Genomic DNA, 17,640 nt, shown 5'->3' with positions numbered 1-17,640 from the left:
GGGAACAGTCCTGATTGTTACAACTAGAGAGTGGGGTGCTACTCCATCCCTGTGGTTAGAGGCTAGGAGTGTGCCCCCATCTGCCACTGCAGGGCTGTCTGACTGCTAGAAGCAATGCCTGCTTGTGTCCTGTTGATATCAGCAGTGCCATAACTTCTCCACGTCCGCAGGCTTCTCCTCTGGCTCACGTTGGCCTGGTCTCCCATGCCATGCCCTTGATCTCTAACCCCGTGTTGGGCTCAGCAGAGGCCTGGTCTCAGGCTTGCTGAGATCACGCAGAACTGTCCTGGGATTGGGCTCCAGAGAGGGACTCTGGAAGAACTGGGCAGGGCCAAATCCCAGCTGGCCACTTCCTAACGACACCAGGCCCAGTTCTGTCTCAGGTCTGGTCTGCACAATGGGCCAAGAAGTGATGTGTGGAAGACGGGACTTCACACAAGAGAAGCGCTTATCGTGGAGTCTGATGTTCAGTGAGCACTTGGTAAATTCCACTTAGGAAGAGAGGTGAGTGTGCGATCCAAGTACACAGGGGCAGGGGCAGAAATACCCCGGTGCAACCTCCTTGCTTCTGTACGAAGTGTACACTAGTATATCTGCATCTATGTCTACATCCATATAGCTGCATTGTAGCAAGGACTGTCTCAGAACTGCAGGCAGAGAGATCTGTGTATAGCCCCTGGGTGGGGACTAAGCAGAAAACAACTTCCAGCCTCCTCCCCACAGCCTCTCCTCTAGGGACAAAAGGACATGTGTACCCCAAATGCATTTGGAGTCTTAGTCACTGTGGCCAGAGGAGCCTCAGCTGCTTCTCCTACTGCCCGGGCCTCCCTTTCCACCCCAAATAGACCTAAGAGAATATTCTCCAACTTACAAAAAGGACGGTCTGCCCTGGAGGGCCCTGTGAAAGAAGACAGAAGTCAGTGTGGATGGAGGTGGGGTGCTGTAGACTTGGAGTGTCAGGAATCTGGAGGGGCTGTCGCATACAAACAGTGCTCTCGAGCTGGTCTTGGCTCCCCCAAGGCTCAGCTGCCTGCTCTCCCCCCCTCCCCTCCCCCAATCCCAAAAGTAGACTGTGCTCTTCGAAGTCTGAGGACTGGTAGGAGCATGTGGGTCCTCTCAGGCTGCTTCCCCCCGCAAAGCTGGGGTCCCATTCATAGGGGGTCACCTTCTCCCCAGGGAGCTCACAGTGCCCAGTATGAAGTCGACCTACCGGTGGGCCAGGCTGCCCTCTGGGGCCGGGAGGACCCTGGAGAGAGAGACAGGAAGAGACTAGTGAGACCGGGACAGCTGGGGCCTCCTACCCTCCCTCCCATGCCCGCCCTGGCTCTCTTCAGGCTGCCTAGCACCCAGGACAGTGGTGGCACAAAAGGGCCCCGAGCATGCCAAGGACATCAGAAACCACAGGAATGAGACCCCAGGTGTCCTCCAGCCCTTCCCCCACCCCAGCCCTCACACCCCGGGCCACTCACCCGTGGGCCTTGTAGTCCCTGGAGAGAGACAGAAGGAGGACCGAGAATCAGGGGCCTATCCACGGCAGGGCCCTCCCTCACCCACAGCACTGTCCCACCCCGCAGCCCCGCCACTCACCCAGTCCCCTCTGCTGCCTTTGTCACCCTTCGGACCCTGCAACAAACCACAGCCCATGAGATGGGAATCGAGGGGAAACCGAGGCTCAGCCTAGCCCAGCATCACAGAGACACTGAACTGGGAAGACCAAGGGTCCCAGCTATCTTCTCCTTGTACATACCGGGAGTCCTGAAGGTCCCAGAATTCCAAGGGGCCCAATGATGCCTTCCTTTCCCTAAAGGAGACAGAGGCTGTGAGTCCTTGCTCCAAGCCTGGGGGGACAGAGTCACGGAGACAGAGGTGGAGAGTGCCTGAGTGTCCCAAGGGAACGAAGGGAGCCCCCCGATGCAGGGCGAGACCAGGTGTGGGGCCGGGCTTTAAGACGAGCATGAGGGAAGGAGGGGGAAAGGAGGGAGAGCGGTATCAGGCTGGAAGGGATGGCACACGCGAGGTCGGGGGGGGCCACTGTGATGTGGAAAGAGAGTGAAGGAGGAGGAGGAGGACAGGCATCTGCCTTGGGCCTGGGCACCTGTCGCTGTTGGGACCGGAGAGGACTCACCATCAAGCCGGGAGGCCCACGAGGGCCTTGGATGCCTTTGAAGCCAATGTCTCCAGGGGGTCCCTGTGGAAAACACAGGTATGCTGTCTATGTCTAGATGACCACTGGGCAAAGGCCAGGAGCCCCCCCTTACACCTAGGCTCTGGTGGACCTGCATCCTCCCAGTCAAGAATGGCCTTACCTGAGGCCCCAGGAAGAGCAACAAAAGCCCCAATTGTTTAGCAGTTGGGCTCCAGCTATGTGCCAGCTGGGTACAAGATGGTATACAGCCCTGGTCCTGATTTCTCAACAATCCTCAACTGCTATTCTCTACATTTTACTGGGTCTGAAACTGAGGCTTGGAGACACAATGACGCAGAGCAGGGAAAGGGTGGAGCTGGCTGAGCGCCTTCACGGAGCGCACCCTGCTGCCGGCCCAACACCGGGGCTCCATCAAGACTTTGGAAATGAACCAATGAATGGATGAGGGTAATGGACGAGACTCCACAGAAACACGGGGGTGGGGGGGGGGCGGAGAGGCAGGAGTTGGTACCTTGGGTCCAAACAGGCCAGCCACTCCTGGAAAGCCCATCTCACCAGAGTTGCCCTGCAGGGAGAACAAGATGAGAAGGGGTGAGTGGAGCCGGGCCCCAGAGGGTGCTGAGCAGACAGGAATTGGCGCCCTCTGCTGGATGAGCAGGCAGTACCCAGCTCAGGGACTCCTCGGGGCTGCTCTGTAGGAGCAGAGCTCTGCTATTGTGAACCGAATATCAGGTGGATCTCTATGCATTTTTTTTTAAATGGTATTGTACAGTGTTGCTTTCTAAACTTCTGTGGGAGTTCCACCCAGGTTCCTTGCTAAATTCCTTCTATACTTCATTTGCTGAGTTTCTTTTCTTTTCTTTTTAAAATTTGTGCTAGTACTAGATCTTGAACTTGGGACTTGTGTGCTGTCCCTTAGCTTGTTTTGCTCAAGACTGGTACTCTACTTTTTGAGCCACAGCTCTACTTCTGGATTTGGGGTGGTTAATTCCCCAGGCTGCCTTTGAACTATGATCCTCAGATCTCAGCCTCTTGAGTAGCAAGGATTACAGGCATGAACCACTATGCCCAGTGAGAATTTTTAAAAGTCAGAAATGGAACTGGATCTTTGTCAAGTGCTTTTCCAGCATTGTCTGACTATGTGGCTTTTCTTTTTCAGTTTATCAGTATTATTTAATATTTTCAAATATGATACCATTATTACATTCTACTTGATCTTGCTCTAGCATCCTTTTTTTCTTTTGGTGCTGGTCCTGGGGTTTGAACTCAAGGCCTGTGGACTATTCCTGAGCCTTTTCTGCTCAAGGCTAGTACTCTACTACTTGTGACACAGCTCTACTTCTGGCTTATTGCTCGTTAATTGGAGATAAGAATTTCATGATCTTTCCTGCTGGGGCTGGCTTTGAACTGTGATCTTCAGATCTCAGCCTCCTGTGTAGCTAGGGTTACAGGTGTGAGCCATTGGCACACAGCTTATTATGCTTTCAATATGTGTATTATCTTTAGTGGTAAATACCATCTATCTCATCTCTAATATTAGGAATTTATATATTTTCATTTTTTTCACCAAGAAATCTGGAGGTTAGAGGTTTATCAGTTTCTATTAATCTCCTCAAAGAGACCAACCTTTCCTTTTGCTTATCATTTTCTTTGATTGAAAAAAATGTCTGATCTTCATTAGTTTCTTTATTCTGTTGATTTGTGTCCTAAACAGATGCAGGAGTGACATCCATCCATTTTGACATACTATGTTATTACTTTCTTTCAATCCAAAATAGCGATCACCCTTTCAACTTCTTTACTTGTGGTCATTTAGACCTTCATGACATTCTAAACCGTGATTTTGATCTTTTTGTCTCATTATGATCCTTTGTGTACTTGAATCATTTATGAGTTTATTAAGACTGTGTCTTTTAAAGCCCCACATCTGTTCCATCCTGGCATGTATTTTCCATGCATGTGAAGGGTACCTGCACCCTGCTGACATGGGACCCCATGTGCTACAGAATCAGGTAGGTCCCGTCCCATTGGTAGTGGTGGTATTTGAGTCTTCTATATTCTTACTGATCTTCCACCCATGACTGACAGAGATGGACTGGCTTCTCCAACTGTAGTTCTAGTTACCCATTTCTCCTTGTAGTTCTACCAATTTCTGCTTAAGATCTTTATCATTATGAAATGATCTTCTTTATTATGTTCATAGTCTTTTCTTCTCTACTTGCCTTCTTCTTTCTTTTCTGATATTGAGCACACTTCCTGGCTTCCTTTGATGAGTGTTAGCATAGAGTATCTTCCTCCATAGCTTCTCTCCATCTTATTTGCCATTTTATATTTAAAGTAGGTTTCTTGAGGCAGTGTATAGTTGGGTTTTGCTTTTTCAGATATTTAAATTAAAAATCTGTTTGAAGTTGGGGCAACTGAGGCAGTTACTAGTTTTTTTTTCTATTTTCCCTTCTGTTCTTTGTTCCCTATTCTTCTGGTTGTAAAGGTGCAGAGAGTCCTTGGGAGAGAAGCAAGGAGGAAGGCAATGTGACCAGGACCACCATTCAGAAGTGCACAGAGTCTGGATTCTGGCTGTGGTCCTTTGGCCATGGTCCTCTCCTGTCCTGAAGGAATGCATCCCTCCCACCACTCCATTCAGGGGAGGGTGAACAGTAGCTGGTTTACGACTCTGTTGGATAAGTGGCTTCTCAGTCTGCATTTACATGTATGAACGTGAGTGTTTTGTTTGTGTGTTCATCTGCATGTGTGTGGTGGGTCTGGTCAGTGTGTCTGTGTGTGCCTGTGGGTGTATGCTTGAGTGTGGGAGCATGTGTATGTCCAGGATTCACTCACCGGCTGCCCTTTGGATCCAGGCTCCCCCTGGCTTCCAGGAAGACCCATTCCGCCCTCTGTCCCTCGTTTACCAGGAGGACCCAGCTGCCCAGGTAATCCACTTTCACCCTTAAAGAAAGACACCCAAATTACCAGCTTGTTGGGGGTGGAGCAGAGGGAGGGGGCCTAGGAACAACAGAGAAGAAATTCTACAGGGGCCCTCCAGATCTCGGGATGGGGAGGCCTGAGGGGGTGGTAGGCTAATATGAGTCCCGAGAGGCTCCATTTCTGACTCTGGCATCCCCTCTTCTCTCCCGCTTGGCCTCCCAATACACCACTTAGGTGTAACTGCTCCTCACATTGCTCCTCCCAGCTGTCAAATCTTTGCAAGGCCAAATGCTACCTGCCCCTCCTCCTGCTGTACTTACAAATGGTTTCAACCTTTCCCCAACTGGATCTCCAGTTCAAGTCCTTCACCTACATCTTCTCTTCAGGGTTCAATCCTGGTTCAAAGCAGCCTCTTGCACCAGGAGTTCAAGGAAGCTTTCTAACAGGCTAGGGGCAAGCAAGCCACCTGCAGTTCCATAAATGCCCAAGAGAGGGCGCCTGTGGACAACTTAGGAACAGTGGCTGGCTTCTAGGATAACCATTCTTCAAGTCTGGGGCAAGATTGGGGCACAGCCCCTGAGAAAAGTCCACGGCGTGGGGTCCATTTTCACACAGGCCCTGGGAGATGGGTGCTTCAAGAATCAGCACCCTTATCATCCCTCCCAAGGCAGAAAGGGTGGTAAGTGATGAAGCAGAGTCTGACCTTGAATCCTGGGGGCCCCTGTGCGCCAGGCAAGCCAGCGACTCCTGGGTTTCCTCTCCTCCCAGCAGGACCCAGGGGGCCAGGGTCCCCATCATCTCCTTGCGCTCCCTGTGAAGGAAGTAGGCGAAAGGTGTGCGTGTGTGGGAGGGAGGGAAAGGGAAGTCTTTTGTGCTTCAGGAAACAGGCAGCCATGAAGGCAGCTGGCTTGGGGCTTGAGTGAACCATGGGGCCAGGAGGGAAGGAAGCTGGCTGAGGTGGGTGAGGGGCAGGTGAGGCGAGCTGAGGGTCTGTGAGTGAGGACAGGGAGGACCTTAAACACAAGGGCTCCATTCGCCTACCAGTCAGGGGATGAGCTCAGTAGCCCGAGCTCTGGCATCAAGGGCAGGCCGGGAGAAGCCTGTACTCCCAGGTCCCAAAGGATGAGGTAACCGCTTACCTCCCCGCATCCCAGGAACAGTCTGTCTGTCCATGCTCATTCTGCCCCATCTCATTTTCCCAACTAGAGCCCCTCTGGCTCGTGGAAGTATCCCTGACCTCAGCCAGTCCGGCTCACCTGCTGTCCTGCATGGCCATCCCTGCCAGGAAGTCCATCTGGTCCAGCGATGCCCTCAGGGCCCTGTCTCCCTACCACGCCCCGGGGTCCAGGCAGCCCCTGTGGCCCCTAGGGTACATAAGAAGCCCGTGAGGGATTCTGGGAAAGGGCAGGAGGTAGGTGGGAAGGAGGCAGCCATCACTCACCTGCATCCCCCTCCGGCCTGGAGCCCCAGCCTTGCCTGGCTTTCCAGTTGGACCCTGGGAAAACAAAAGCAAGGCCACATGTGGGAGGCTGCCTAGAGGAGGAGCAGGGTTGGAGGAGCCCTGGAGGGAGGTTGGAGGAGGACCTTGTGCCCTAAGTGAGTGTCTGACTTGCAAGAGCGCTGAGCACACTGGCCTCAAAGCCCAGGGCTGCCTGTGACCCCGCATTGCTCGGGGTCCTGTGTTCCTGCCTTGGCCACCACCCAGTCATGGGCACTGCTCAGAGCTAGAGTCCAGGGCCTGCCCGCTGGTCTTTCTGCAGACCCTCACTCCCCTTCTGTTTTTCTGTCACAATGGTGGTATAGTGGGCAGGTTATATTTGGCTCATGGCTGCCCCGAGTTCAAGGCCCCTTGGGTGGCATCAGATGAGCAGTTCCGTTCCCGGAGCCTCAGAACGATGGGTTATGAGATGTCCGTTGGAGCTTGGCTGTTTCCAGCTCTGCTTTGGGTCTGCCATGTGACCTGGAGCCAGACTTTCTCCCCACCTCAGCCTCCTGGTGAACACCCAAACCTCTCACCTCTTCGCCTTTTGATCCTTTGGGTCCCGGCCTCCCCCGGGGTCCCGGATGCCCCTGCAAACCAAGGTGAGATGACGCAAGGCAGCCCCAGGATTCTCTCCCGGGGAAGGGTGGTCAGTCTCCGCCTGGAGGGGGAGGGGTGGGGAGGGGTTTGGGGGTGCAGACTCTGGGGAGGAGCCCCAGGGGTGAGGACAGGAGAAACCAGAAGGGGCTGCCTCCCCAGGGCCTGCAGAGCAGGTCCCTTTAAGCCTTAAAGGGACCAGTTCTTTTCCCACTGCTCTATCCCCCTCCCCCTCTGGGGGCATAAGAGGACGCTGGACAGGAAGTCACACTCACGGGTTGGCCCTGCTGGCCTGGCTTTCCTCGGAGGCCTTGAACACCCTCTTGTCCCTGGAAGCCAAGGAGAAAGAGGTAAGACCATCCATCTTGGAGGGGCCTGGGGGCTACGGCAAGAGCCCTGGAGGCTCCTATTCCTCCTGGCCATGTCGTGATCTCTCTGACTCTGTTTCCTGCTTGGAAGCGGCTGCGGTGGCGGTGGGGGGGGGGGCAGGGGGCGGGGAAGCCCAGTGTGTCCAATGGCTTGTCACTGCTTCTACTGGGAGGGCTGTTCTCAACCACAAATGGGGAAACTGAGGCTTTCAGAAGGAAGGGCCACCTGAGGAGGAAATTGCCAGCAGACACTACCCGAAGCTGGACATCTCAGCCTCCCTGTCTGTTCCTCAGGAAGATTTCAGCCTCTTCTTGCTATAGGGATGGAAGTCTGCCCTCTGTAGGGATATGATATGACTGTGGCCAGGCACTGGGGGTGCAGGGAGGGGACGGGCATGTGACCTAATACAAGCTGGCCTCCCTTTCTTATGTCACTCTTGATCCTGCCAACCCACGGAGCTTCGATACTTACAGGGTATCCAGGGTCCCCGGGCTCCCCACGCTCTCCACGATCACCCACAGGTCCCTGAACAAGGACAACACAGTCAGTGGGGCTCTACAGCCTCCTCTTGCCTGCTGCCCAGGTCCACACAGCTGGAGGTCCAGGCTCCACCTGGGACCCCACACAACCCAGAAGATGGAAGGGGCCTTACCCGATCTCCAGGTGGCCCAGGGGGCCCCTCGGCCTTGCCGTCCTCACCCTGTTCCCCCTGCGGACACAGAACCAACTTTAGACAAAAGGCCTACCCTGGGGAGTTGGGCTTTTACCAGGAGACAGGAGATGGAGGCCAGAAAGAGAGAGAAAGAGGGAAAAAGAGAAAAGACTCAGGAGAAGGTGGCACCTGGACAGGGGAGACAGGCATTCTATACCTTATACCACTGGGCATGCCAGCCCAGCCCCCCCAAATAAGATCTGGGCATCAGAGGGTCCACCTCGCTCTACATGGAACCTGCTGGGGAACCCACAATGTTCCCACCAGACTCTGCACCCCTTCTCCCAGTGAGGGAGAGGAGGGGAATGATAGCTGAGTGATGAATGTGCACAGTGCCCAGCACTGGTGGGCATGATGGGGCAGAGCAGAGCAGCGAGCTCCACACAGCTCCTTCACTGCGCTGGGCATGAGGCCTGGGGAGACCGTGGGAGCTGCTCTGTGGTCCTGGCTGGGAGAAAGGAAATGTCTGAGGACCCTGGTCTTCCTCAGGAGCCCCAGAGAAGGCCTGGGATCACCAAGTGATTCTCAGCAGCCGGGGTCTCATCTATATGACAATTTCCTTGGTGCCTAGCACGGCAGGATGCCTGGTGATGCTGTACTCTTCAGCCAAGAATGCTCTGGAAGGCACCGTGGACCCCTGGCCAGTGGCTGCCTGCGAGAATGACCCGGTGGACAGCCACTGAAATTGCAACTGTAATAATAATAGTGATGACAGTGGCCATGTGTCACACACATGTGGCCAGGATGGGATGGAGGGAGAGGCCAGCTTAGGCCCTGGTCCTGCTGCAGGACCCATGCCTGTTTCCCCCTTCCATGAGAAAGATTTAAGCAGAACAACACAGGATAGCCCTCAGGGCCGAAGAGACTCAAATCCCAGGAAACTGGTATCACCTCTCCTGTGAGCTATTCTGGCCAAGGGATTCTAGCAAGGGCACCTGAGCCCCCCTGTGGCCCTCAGAGATGGGAGGCAGCCCTAGGGAACAGGAGACAGTGAACTGTCTGGGCCTAGAGCACTGCTTGGCCAGGGAGGCTAAGGTGTGGCACCAGGCCACCTTGGCTGGGGCTCAGCAGGACTCGGTCCAAGCCCAGAACCAGTTGTGAACCCAAGGGATGGCCTAGGGAATGGCACTCTCTCTCCTGCCCCTGGCTTGATGATTCATCTCTCAGTCCTACTGTGGGGATGGCAGGTGCCTGGGGGCGGGGCTGCACTGGGCCAGGAGCCTGGGTTTACCTATATTTTGTGTGCCAGGCACTTAGTCAAGACTCTGTATAGCTGCCTTATTGCTGCTAAGCTGCTGTCTCCACTTCACAGATGGGGAAACTGAGGCCCCAGGAAGGCAGGATCTCAGATAAGGCCACTTAGGAACCAAAGTTCAAAACCAGCCCTCCAGATCACCCCCAACAGGCACCTTGCCACCACCGGCATGTCCCCACCTCTCATGTCTATGGCAGCCTCGGGCTGGGGTTGAGGTGAGGGCTGGGGGGAGAACTCCCCTCTCCCCAGCCCTCAGCAGCCTGCCCTCCCTCCAAACACTGTCCAGCCTGTGGTGAGCTGGTCATCAGGGGACAGTCATGAGCCACCACCATGGCGGTGTTCCCATGGGGTATGTCATCCGGTGACCGGATGTCTGTCTTCATTTGTGTCCATACTCTGTAGGCTGTTCCCACAAAGATGAAATCCCTGAACATGGCAGTTCTTATAATCCCTGTCACTAAGCAATGCATGATTGGGTTTCTATTTTGGAGCTGGGCTGGGCAGCGGTCCCGGGCCTGGAACATACTAGTCTAGGAAGCCAAGGAATGAACGAGGATGTAATAGGACCTCGTGGCTGAGAGCGTGTGGACACACATACTGTCGGGCTCAGCATGAATGACATAACACTCACCCACTGGGAAGATGGGGACATTCTCACAGCCACTAGCACCACTTCTGGTCCTGGGGCTCATTAGCTCCACTGAGCTTTGGGGATTGTTACCCCTGTGCTAGCCCCTGCAGGCTCCAAGGGCTGAGGAGGCATGAAGTGGCATTTTCAGTGGCCTCCTATGGATTGTGTCAGGGCCTAGACATGGGTCTGCACCCCTCCAGGCAGGAGGAGGGGCCATGGGACAGGAAAACCAAGCCAACATGACTCACCCACAGTGGGGTTCAGTGAGTGGCGAGCTGACTCGGCAGGCTGAGGCCCACTAGAGGGCGTCTGAGCTGCGAGACGCGGGGAGGGTGAGGAAGGCTGAGCTGGCGGGCACTCCATGCCTGGCAGTGCCGGCTCCTTCTCAAGCCCTCACCTGTCCCTGGCATTCCTTCTGGCTCACTCTGGGTGACCTCATCCACATGCAAGGCGCAATGCCAGTGTTTGCAGGGATGACACAGTCTTGGCCAATATATGATGGATATCCATTTCTTCTGAGTGACCCAGAGCCCCAAAGGGCAGGGATGGATCAGTTTTGCCCCAGGTCCAGGCAGAGATGACACATAGTGATGAGAATGCATCTCATAGCACATTAGGCCTTGGGGGCTCTGACCTCAGGGCTGGCTCCAGGCAACCGTGGGGTGAGCAGGTACAAGCCGTCCTGAGCCTTCCAAGCTACTTCTGGCACAAGGACCCCACATACAGCATGGTCCATCTGCCTCCCTGAGACCAAACACCTACCTTCTCTCCTTTTGGCCCAGGAGGCCCGAGCGGTCCTGCAACACCTTTGTGTCCCTGCAGATAAACAAAACGGAGAGGTGAGGGGCAAGCGAGGACTCGAACAGAGGACAGGAACTCAGCTGCACACAGTGGGGCTGGACACAGGGGCTCCAGGGTCTGTCCCAATTTGCTCTGTGGTTCAACAAACCCTGTGTCTCGTGGGTCCTGGCCTTCTAGACAGGTCTTTCAGGTCCCTCCTCGCCTCCCCCACTCCATGGGGTGTGCCTACTTGAGTGGCTGGGGCTCTGCTGTGCTGCCCTGTTATAGGAGCCAGTGGCTCCTGGGCCTGGCCTCCTCTCTCTCCCCCCCCCTCCCCCCCCTCCCGGGTTCCTTGGCCTGTTCTTGTTTCCTTTCTCTTCCTCCCTCATAGGACTCTTTCAGACTTCACTCTCCAACACTGCAAGCTCCCAGGCCTCACCATGAGCTCTAACAGCCTTGAGCCTCAGTTTCCCTTTCTGACCAGTCCTAGCCTCTCTGAAGCTGGGTCTATCTGGTATGGAACAAGGGGCAGCTCAGCCACTTCTAAGGAGGGACCATCCATGGGGTACATCCTCCTCAGGCCTAGGCTGGTCTCTTCTTCCACAGGGGGCGCTGTGACACTAGGCATCCGGAACACCCAACAGCATAGGAAGGAAGGCTTGGGACTGGGGGTGGCATTGTGCCTGCCACCCTCCTCCACCATCCATGGTACCCTACATGCCCCAGGGGTCACACACAGCTGGGAGGGGGCTCTGGGACAGAGTTCCAGAGAGGGGTGGGGGAACTTACATTGTAACCAGCCAGTCCAGGTTCTCCCTGGGACCCCATCCGTCCTGGAGCACCCTGGGAAAGGAGAAGACCCTCATTGGTGTGTGTGGTTCACAGCAGCAACATTCTCCCCAGCAGCCTGGCACCCCTTCCACTGCCCAAGGAGCAGCAGGTGGAAAACTAGTAGGATCCCCCGCCTTCTCTTTCTGTGCCCCCCCAGCCCTCCCTTCTCCCAACTCTGGTGGTTCGTGGACACAGGTATGACTTAAACGGAGCTGCTACCCAATTGAAATTTCATGGACCCAAAGTTCTATCAGTGTCACTAAAAACGAAGATAATATAGACAAGACATCCTTTCCCAATCCTTCTACTACAGCTATTACCTGTGCTCATGAGACTATTTGGGACTTGGGGTGGAGGTAGGGGGGGAAGAGGAGCACTGCCTAAATGATGCCATGTATTGCCTCCCTGCCCCCACAGATAGTGCCAAGTGATTGACAGGGTATCGGCCATGGTGGGAGTGTCTCCACCATGGGCATCGTAGAGGTTCCTGCCAGCATGGCAGGGCTCAGAGCCACCAGGTCAACCTTTTCAGCCCCACTGGTCACCCCCGAGCCCCTGGGCTACTCCGCGAGGTATCTGGGAACCTGATATACACTGTACCCTAAATCTGTGGCTGTGTTTCCACCGGGGAGCCTCCTTGTTACAACCTCACACTGTCCCCAAGAACCTCACACTGTCCCCAAGAACCTCACACTGTCCCCAAGAACCTCACACTGTCCCCAAGAACCTCACACTGTCCCCAAGAACCTCACACTGTCCCCAAGAACCTCACACTGTCCCCAAGAACCTCACACTGTCCCCAAGAACCTCACACTGTCCCCAAGAACCTCACACTGTCCCCAAGAACCTCACACTGTCCCCAAGAACCTCACACTGTCCCCAAGAACCTCACACTGTCCCCAAGAACCTCACACTGTCCCCAAGAACCTCACACTGTCCCCAAGAACCTCACACTGTCCCCAAGAACCTCACACTGTCCCCAAGAACCTCACACTGTCCCCAAGAACCTCACACTGTCCCCAAGAACCTCACACTGTCCCCAAGAACCTCACACTGTCCCCAAGAACCTCACACTGTCCCCAAGAACCTCACACTGTCCCCAAGAACCTCACACTGTCCCCAAGAACCTCACACTGTCCCCAAGAACCTCACACTGTCCCCAAGAACCTCACACTGTCCCCAAGAACCTCACACTGTCCCCAAGAACCTCACACTGTCCCCAAGAACCTCACACTGTCCCCAAGAACCTCACACTGTCCCCAAGAACCTCACACTGTCCCCAAGAACCTCACACTGTCCCCAAGAACCTCACACTGTCCCCAAGAACCTCACACTGTCCCCAAGAACCTCACACTGTCCCCAAGAACCTCACACTGTCCCCAAGAACCTCACACTGTCCCCAAGAACCTCACACTGTCCCCAAGAACCTCACACTGTCCCCAAGAACCTCACACTGTCCCCAAGAACCTCACACTGTCCCCAAGAACCTCACACTGTCCCCAAGAACCTCACACTGTCCCCAAGAACCTCACACTGTCCCCAAGAACCTCACACTGTCCCCAAGAACCTCACACTGTCCCCAAGAACCTCACACTGTCCCCAAGAACCTCACACTGTCCCCAACAGTCTGGGCTTTTCACTGCCTCCAAGGGAGGGCCCTTCACATGGCAGCAACTGTTTTGTCTGTTTGTCTATCTGGTGTGTTCAGAGGGGATGCACACTGCACATTCTTTTGTTTTCGGGAGGTGGGTCAGTCATGGGGCTTGAACTCTGGACCTGGGTGCTGTCCCTGAGCTTTTTTGTTGTTGTTTTTTGCTCAAGCTAGTGCTCTATTACTTTGAGCCACAGTCTCATTTCTGGTTTTTTGGTGGCTAATTCAAGATAAGAGTCTCACAAACTGTCTTGCGTGGGCTGGCTTCCAACTGCAATCCTCAGATCTGAGCCTCCTGAGCAGCTAGGATTCCAGGCGTGAGCCACCAGCGCCCAGCAGGATGCACATTTTTGTCATGACACCCATGATTAAAATGAGGCGGCTGGGACTGAGCAAGGGGGGCATCAGCTACCAGCTGGGGTGGAAGTGGCCTTACAGAGATGCCTGCTGCTCCCTTCCTCTCTGGGTCCCCTCTATGCCGTGCTTGACTCCCTTTTCAGCCAGCGTCCTCACCGTGGGTCCCAGGCTGCCTCGGGCCCCCTTAGGGCCTGGGGTCCCTGGGGGTCCTGGGTCTCCAGGGACGCCCATCTCACCCAGCTGTCCTTGGTAGCCCTTGGCACCCTGCGGTGGGAGAAGAACAGGCTGTCAGCAGCCCTGCCGGAGGGTGTGTGAGGAAGGGACGCGGGAGGAGGGTCTCGAACCATCACAGCAAGACAGCGGACCTACCTTGGCCCCAGTCCGGCCCTTCTCACCCTGCTTCCCTGGTTTTCCTTCTGGACCCTGAGGGGGGACAAGGGAAGAAAAGAACGGAGGCAATCAAGGCACATTTATGAGACACGACACGTCTGCCCCTGGCTCTTCAGACCTTGCCTTTCTTTTTAACTCAAGGCTAGCATTCTTCCACATAAGCTCTATTTTCAGCTTTTTTTGTTGCTTAGTTGGAGATTAGAGTCTCACAGAGTCTCTTGCCCAGATTGGCTTTGAACCATGATCCTCAGATCTCAGCCTCCTGGGTAGTTAGGATTATAGGCGTGAGCCACGAGCACCCGGCTTACGTTTTCTATACATTATATGAAAGCTACACACAGATCAAGTATTTCCAGTAAGAATTTTCATCGGAACTGGGGTGCTGTTAGGAGAAATACTCACTGGATCTGAAAGACTTAGTGCAAAATAGAAAAGGTAAAAGCTCTTCTTGGTGAATTTTTACTATCAATTTCATGCTGAAATAATATTGTGGACCTCGTGGGTTGAGGGAAATAGGATATTAAAATGAACTTCCCCTGTCTCTTCTTATTGTTATAAAAGGTAGCTACTAGAGAATTTTAAATCCCATACATGGCGGACTCTGTTCCTAACAGGCAGTGCCAAGCTGAGCAATGTCAAGTTCTCTTGCTTTCTCCGTAGTAAAACACTAAACATGGTCAAACACTAACCATCCTCACAGCCTTCACTGCGGGTCAGGCTGCTGCTGTGTGCTCCGCTACATAAGCCCCGCTTTGAGCTCAGTGGTGAAGGATTGACACCTCCACCCTATTATCCAGGTGCACACGGAATTCAGACAAAAGCCCAGGTATGCACGAACGTGCCTGACACAGGCAGGGCAATCGGACCTAAGCCTGGCCGTACACATTCCATTGTGGGCCTAACTGAAAGCCTCTACCTCCCCCAGCCCTAATAACCTTTTCCATAACCTTTGTGTCCTGGCTCAGACTCCATAAAAGCCTAACTCCAACCCCACCTTCTTCCCAAGGAAAGGTTGCTTGCCCCCCGCTGTGCCTCAATAACCGGTTCTTGCCTGTTCCTTTCGCTTCCAGTTTTCTAACACACGGTGTTGGGAGGAGGGGGTTAGGTCTAAAGACACTGAGGCGCGTTGCTGGTTGGAGACTTGGCCTGGGGGCGCTCTAACTGGCTAGAAGAACTTGCCGGACGGAGACGACAGCAGCAGCTGACCGACCTCTTGTTGGAGGAAAGGCCAGTGGGCACTGAAGCACTGGGCGTGGGGTCAGAGGGGCAGAGCCAGGTCTGCCCAGGGACAGGGCACCCACTGTCCCGACGGCTCCCTCCGGCTGGGTCGGAGACTTGCCGGGCCCGAAGTGTGTATCGCCACACATCACTTAATGATGGGGATGGCTCAGGCACCTTGTGAGCGTGCAAGCCTGGGAGCACGCGTGTGCAACTGAGACAGTGTGACTTCGTGAGGCCGCCCGTCCCCGTACAGACACATGTGGCATCATGTGACACATAACCCCGGAGTCCTGAGGACGGGAAACCGAGGCTGGAGACACAGGTGAAAGGAAAACCCAGGTCCCTGAACCCTTCCCAGGCCCTCACAGCCTCGAGAGACTCGTGCCAAGCTGAACCAGGAGGACTGGGAGTGACAAGACACCAGCCCTGACCCAGCCACCATGCCAGCACAACCCCATCAGCACCACCGCCACCACGCCACTGCCCAGCATCATGGTCGCCATCACCATCATCACCCCTCCACCACCATGGTCACCGGCTCATGATCACAACCACCCCCATCGCCACCCCTGTCCCCACCGCCGCCGCCACCATCACCATGGCCTCCAGAGACCAGAGAGGGCAGGAGGCAAAGGAAAAGCCACGCAGCAAGGGACCAGGGAGCCAGCTCTGCTCCGCGGAACTCCCCCTGGTACGCGTGGGCCCAGGGCTGACTTTGAGCAAGGGGAAGCCTCCGTCAGGGAACGTGTGTGTGCACGGCCCGTCTCCTCCTCTAGCTGTGTGGGGATCTCACTCTGTCTTGGCTACCGAGACAGCTTAGCGCTTCAATTCTATTTTTAGGAGGCATATTTTCCCACAGCAGTTTTGTTGCCTGCTAATTTGGCTCGGTTCCAAGTTAGTCATTTCAACACTCCGGAGGGAAAAAGAATGTCCAGAGCAGGCTGAATGAAGTACGGGAAACAACACAAATCTCAGCCCGGCCAGGGCAGGCGGGGGGCAAGGGGCCGAAGGAAATGTCTGGCCAGGGAGACCGGCTGCCGCGGCAGGGTCCTGTGCCCAGCTGGCTCAGGGTGGATGCCCGTAGGCCCTCACTGGGGCGGCTTGTCTCCATGGTCCCAGGCCACACACATCCCATTCCACCCGGCCCCACTACGGAGTCAGATTCCATGACAACCAAATATGCCTTCTACCTGCCGCCCAGCCATTCTCACGGCCCCCTGCCCGGGCCCTGAAATCTTAAGCAGCTCTGTTATTCGTTACTGTGTGGCCCTGGGTAGTTTCCCCTGCCTCTCTGATTCTCTAAGTCCTTGGGGTTGCATCCCCATCAAAGAAGGAACACGCGGGAGAGTGCTGAGCAGGGCATGTGTAGACAAAGAAACAGGGCAGCCCTGTCCTTCCCTGGGTACCTCAAGGGCAGGGGGTCAGATTCAATCTCAGGGGAACATAGTTGTGTAAGGGTGTGAGGGAAGAACTAAACAAACAGAGCTAGTGTACTAGGCAAATGGTCCTGGAGGCCCAAGGCCTAGCTTGGGGTCAGGGCTGGCTTTCTGGTGTAGGTGCTGTCTATCGTGACAGCTGAAGGAATTCAGAGTGCAGCAGATGACAGGGGAACAAGAAAGAGCAGGAGTCCCAGACAGGGGGATGAGCACGTGCAAAGGCCCAGGGGTGAGAAACATGGTTTGTCTACAGAGCTCAGGAAAACAGCATGGGTGGGTGCATGTGACTGGATGCACAGGTAGGTAAGGACACAGGAGCCAGGTTTGTGCAGGGAGCAAAGGTTATTTTGAGGGTGTGGAGGGATCCCTGGAAGGCAGAGTAAGAGAGACAAGACTCGTTTTGAGTCAAACTCCTTGGCAGAGGAGGACCTCTCATAGAGGACTGTGTAGGTGGTGCAGGAAAGCGCGCATGTCTGCTGAGCCCACGGCCCCAGTGTGGGCAGCGGCCTGAACACTCACCCTGATGCCGGTGATCCCCGGAGGCCCGGGGGGGCCGTCCTCACCCTTCAGCCCCTCCTGGCCTTTCTCACCACGCTCACCGTCAGGCCCTGGGTCGCCTCTGTCCCCCTGAGTTGGGAGAACAAGAAAAGGAGGAGGACAGAGAGAACAGATGAATCACCAGGCTCATAAGAACCCCAAATCTCCGAAGGCATGTAGAGGCCGCCTTCCCTGCCCCTCCACCTCCCAGCCAGGGTCTCTGGTGTTCCCCAGAGCTGCTGAAAGGCTGGGGCTGGCATGGGGGCTCATGTCCCCATGGGATCTCTTAAAACCAGAGTTGCCTTTTGGATCCTTGCTTGCAGTT

The 17,640-nt window shown here is 55.1% G+C and overlaps 1 protein-coding gene across 1 annotated transcript in view; it reads right to left on the bottom strand.

Annotated features, from left to right (window-relative positions):
* Nucleotides 1–17,640, bottom strand: part of Col27a1 (collagen type XXVII alpha 1 chain) — a 131,611-nt gene that overhangs the window by 4,907 nt on the left and 109,064 nt on the right. Inside the window, exons 40-59 of the mRNA XM_042678649.1 lie at nucleotides 17,298–17,405; nucleotides 14,101–14,154; nucleotides 13,888–13,995; nucleotides 11,682–11,735; nucleotides 10,875–10,928; nucleotides 8,167–8,223; nucleotides 7,986–8,039; nucleotides 7,421–7,474; nucleotides 7,085–7,138; nucleotides 6,510–6,563; nucleotides 6,325–6,432; nucleotides 5,772–5,879; nucleotides 4,982–5,089; nucleotides 2,658–2,711; nucleotides 2,126–2,188; nucleotides 1,748–1,801; nucleotides 1,588–1,623; nucleotides 1,470–1,487; nucleotides 1,211–1,246; nucleotides 872–898 (exon numbers count right to left, since the gene is read on the bottom strand). Of these exons, the coding sequence (XP_042534583.1) occupies nucleotides 872–898; nucleotides 1,211–1,246; nucleotides 1,470–1,487; nucleotides 1,588–1,623; nucleotides 1,748–1,801; nucleotides 2,126–2,188; nucleotides 2,658–2,711; nucleotides 4,982–5,089; nucleotides 5,772–5,879; nucleotides 6,325–6,432; nucleotides 6,510–6,563; nucleotides 7,085–7,138; nucleotides 7,421–7,474; nucleotides 7,986–8,039; nucleotides 8,167–8,223; nucleotides 10,875–10,928; nucleotides 11,682–11,735; nucleotides 13,888–13,995; nucleotides 14,101–14,154; nucleotides 17,298–17,405 (1,263 nt within the window). The remainder of the gene's footprint in view (nucleotides 1–871; nucleotides 899–1,210; nucleotides 1,247–1,469; nucleotides 1,488–1,587; nucleotides 1,624–1,747; nucleotides 1,802–2,125; nucleotides 2,189–2,657; nucleotides 2,712–4,981; nucleotides 5,090–5,771; nucleotides 5,880–6,324; nucleotides 6,433–6,509; nucleotides 6,564–7,084; nucleotides 7,139–7,420; nucleotides 7,475–7,985; nucleotides 8,040–8,166; nucleotides 8,224–10,874; nucleotides 10,929–11,681; nucleotides 11,736–13,887; nucleotides 13,996–14,100; nucleotides 14,155–17,297; nucleotides 17,406–17,640) is intronic.

The sequence above is a fragment of the Dipodomys spectabilis genome, unplaced genomic scaffold (assembly GCF_019054845.1).
Source record: "Dipodomys spectabilis isolate Male_0828 unplaced genomic scaffold, ASM1905484v1 ptg000046l, whole genome shotgun sequence".
NCBI classification, from domain to species: Eukaryota; Metazoa; Chordata; class Mammalia; order Rodentia; family Heteromyidae; genus Dipodomys; species Dipodomys spectabilis.
This window is presented reverse-complemented; position numbering and strand designations above follow the sequence as displayed.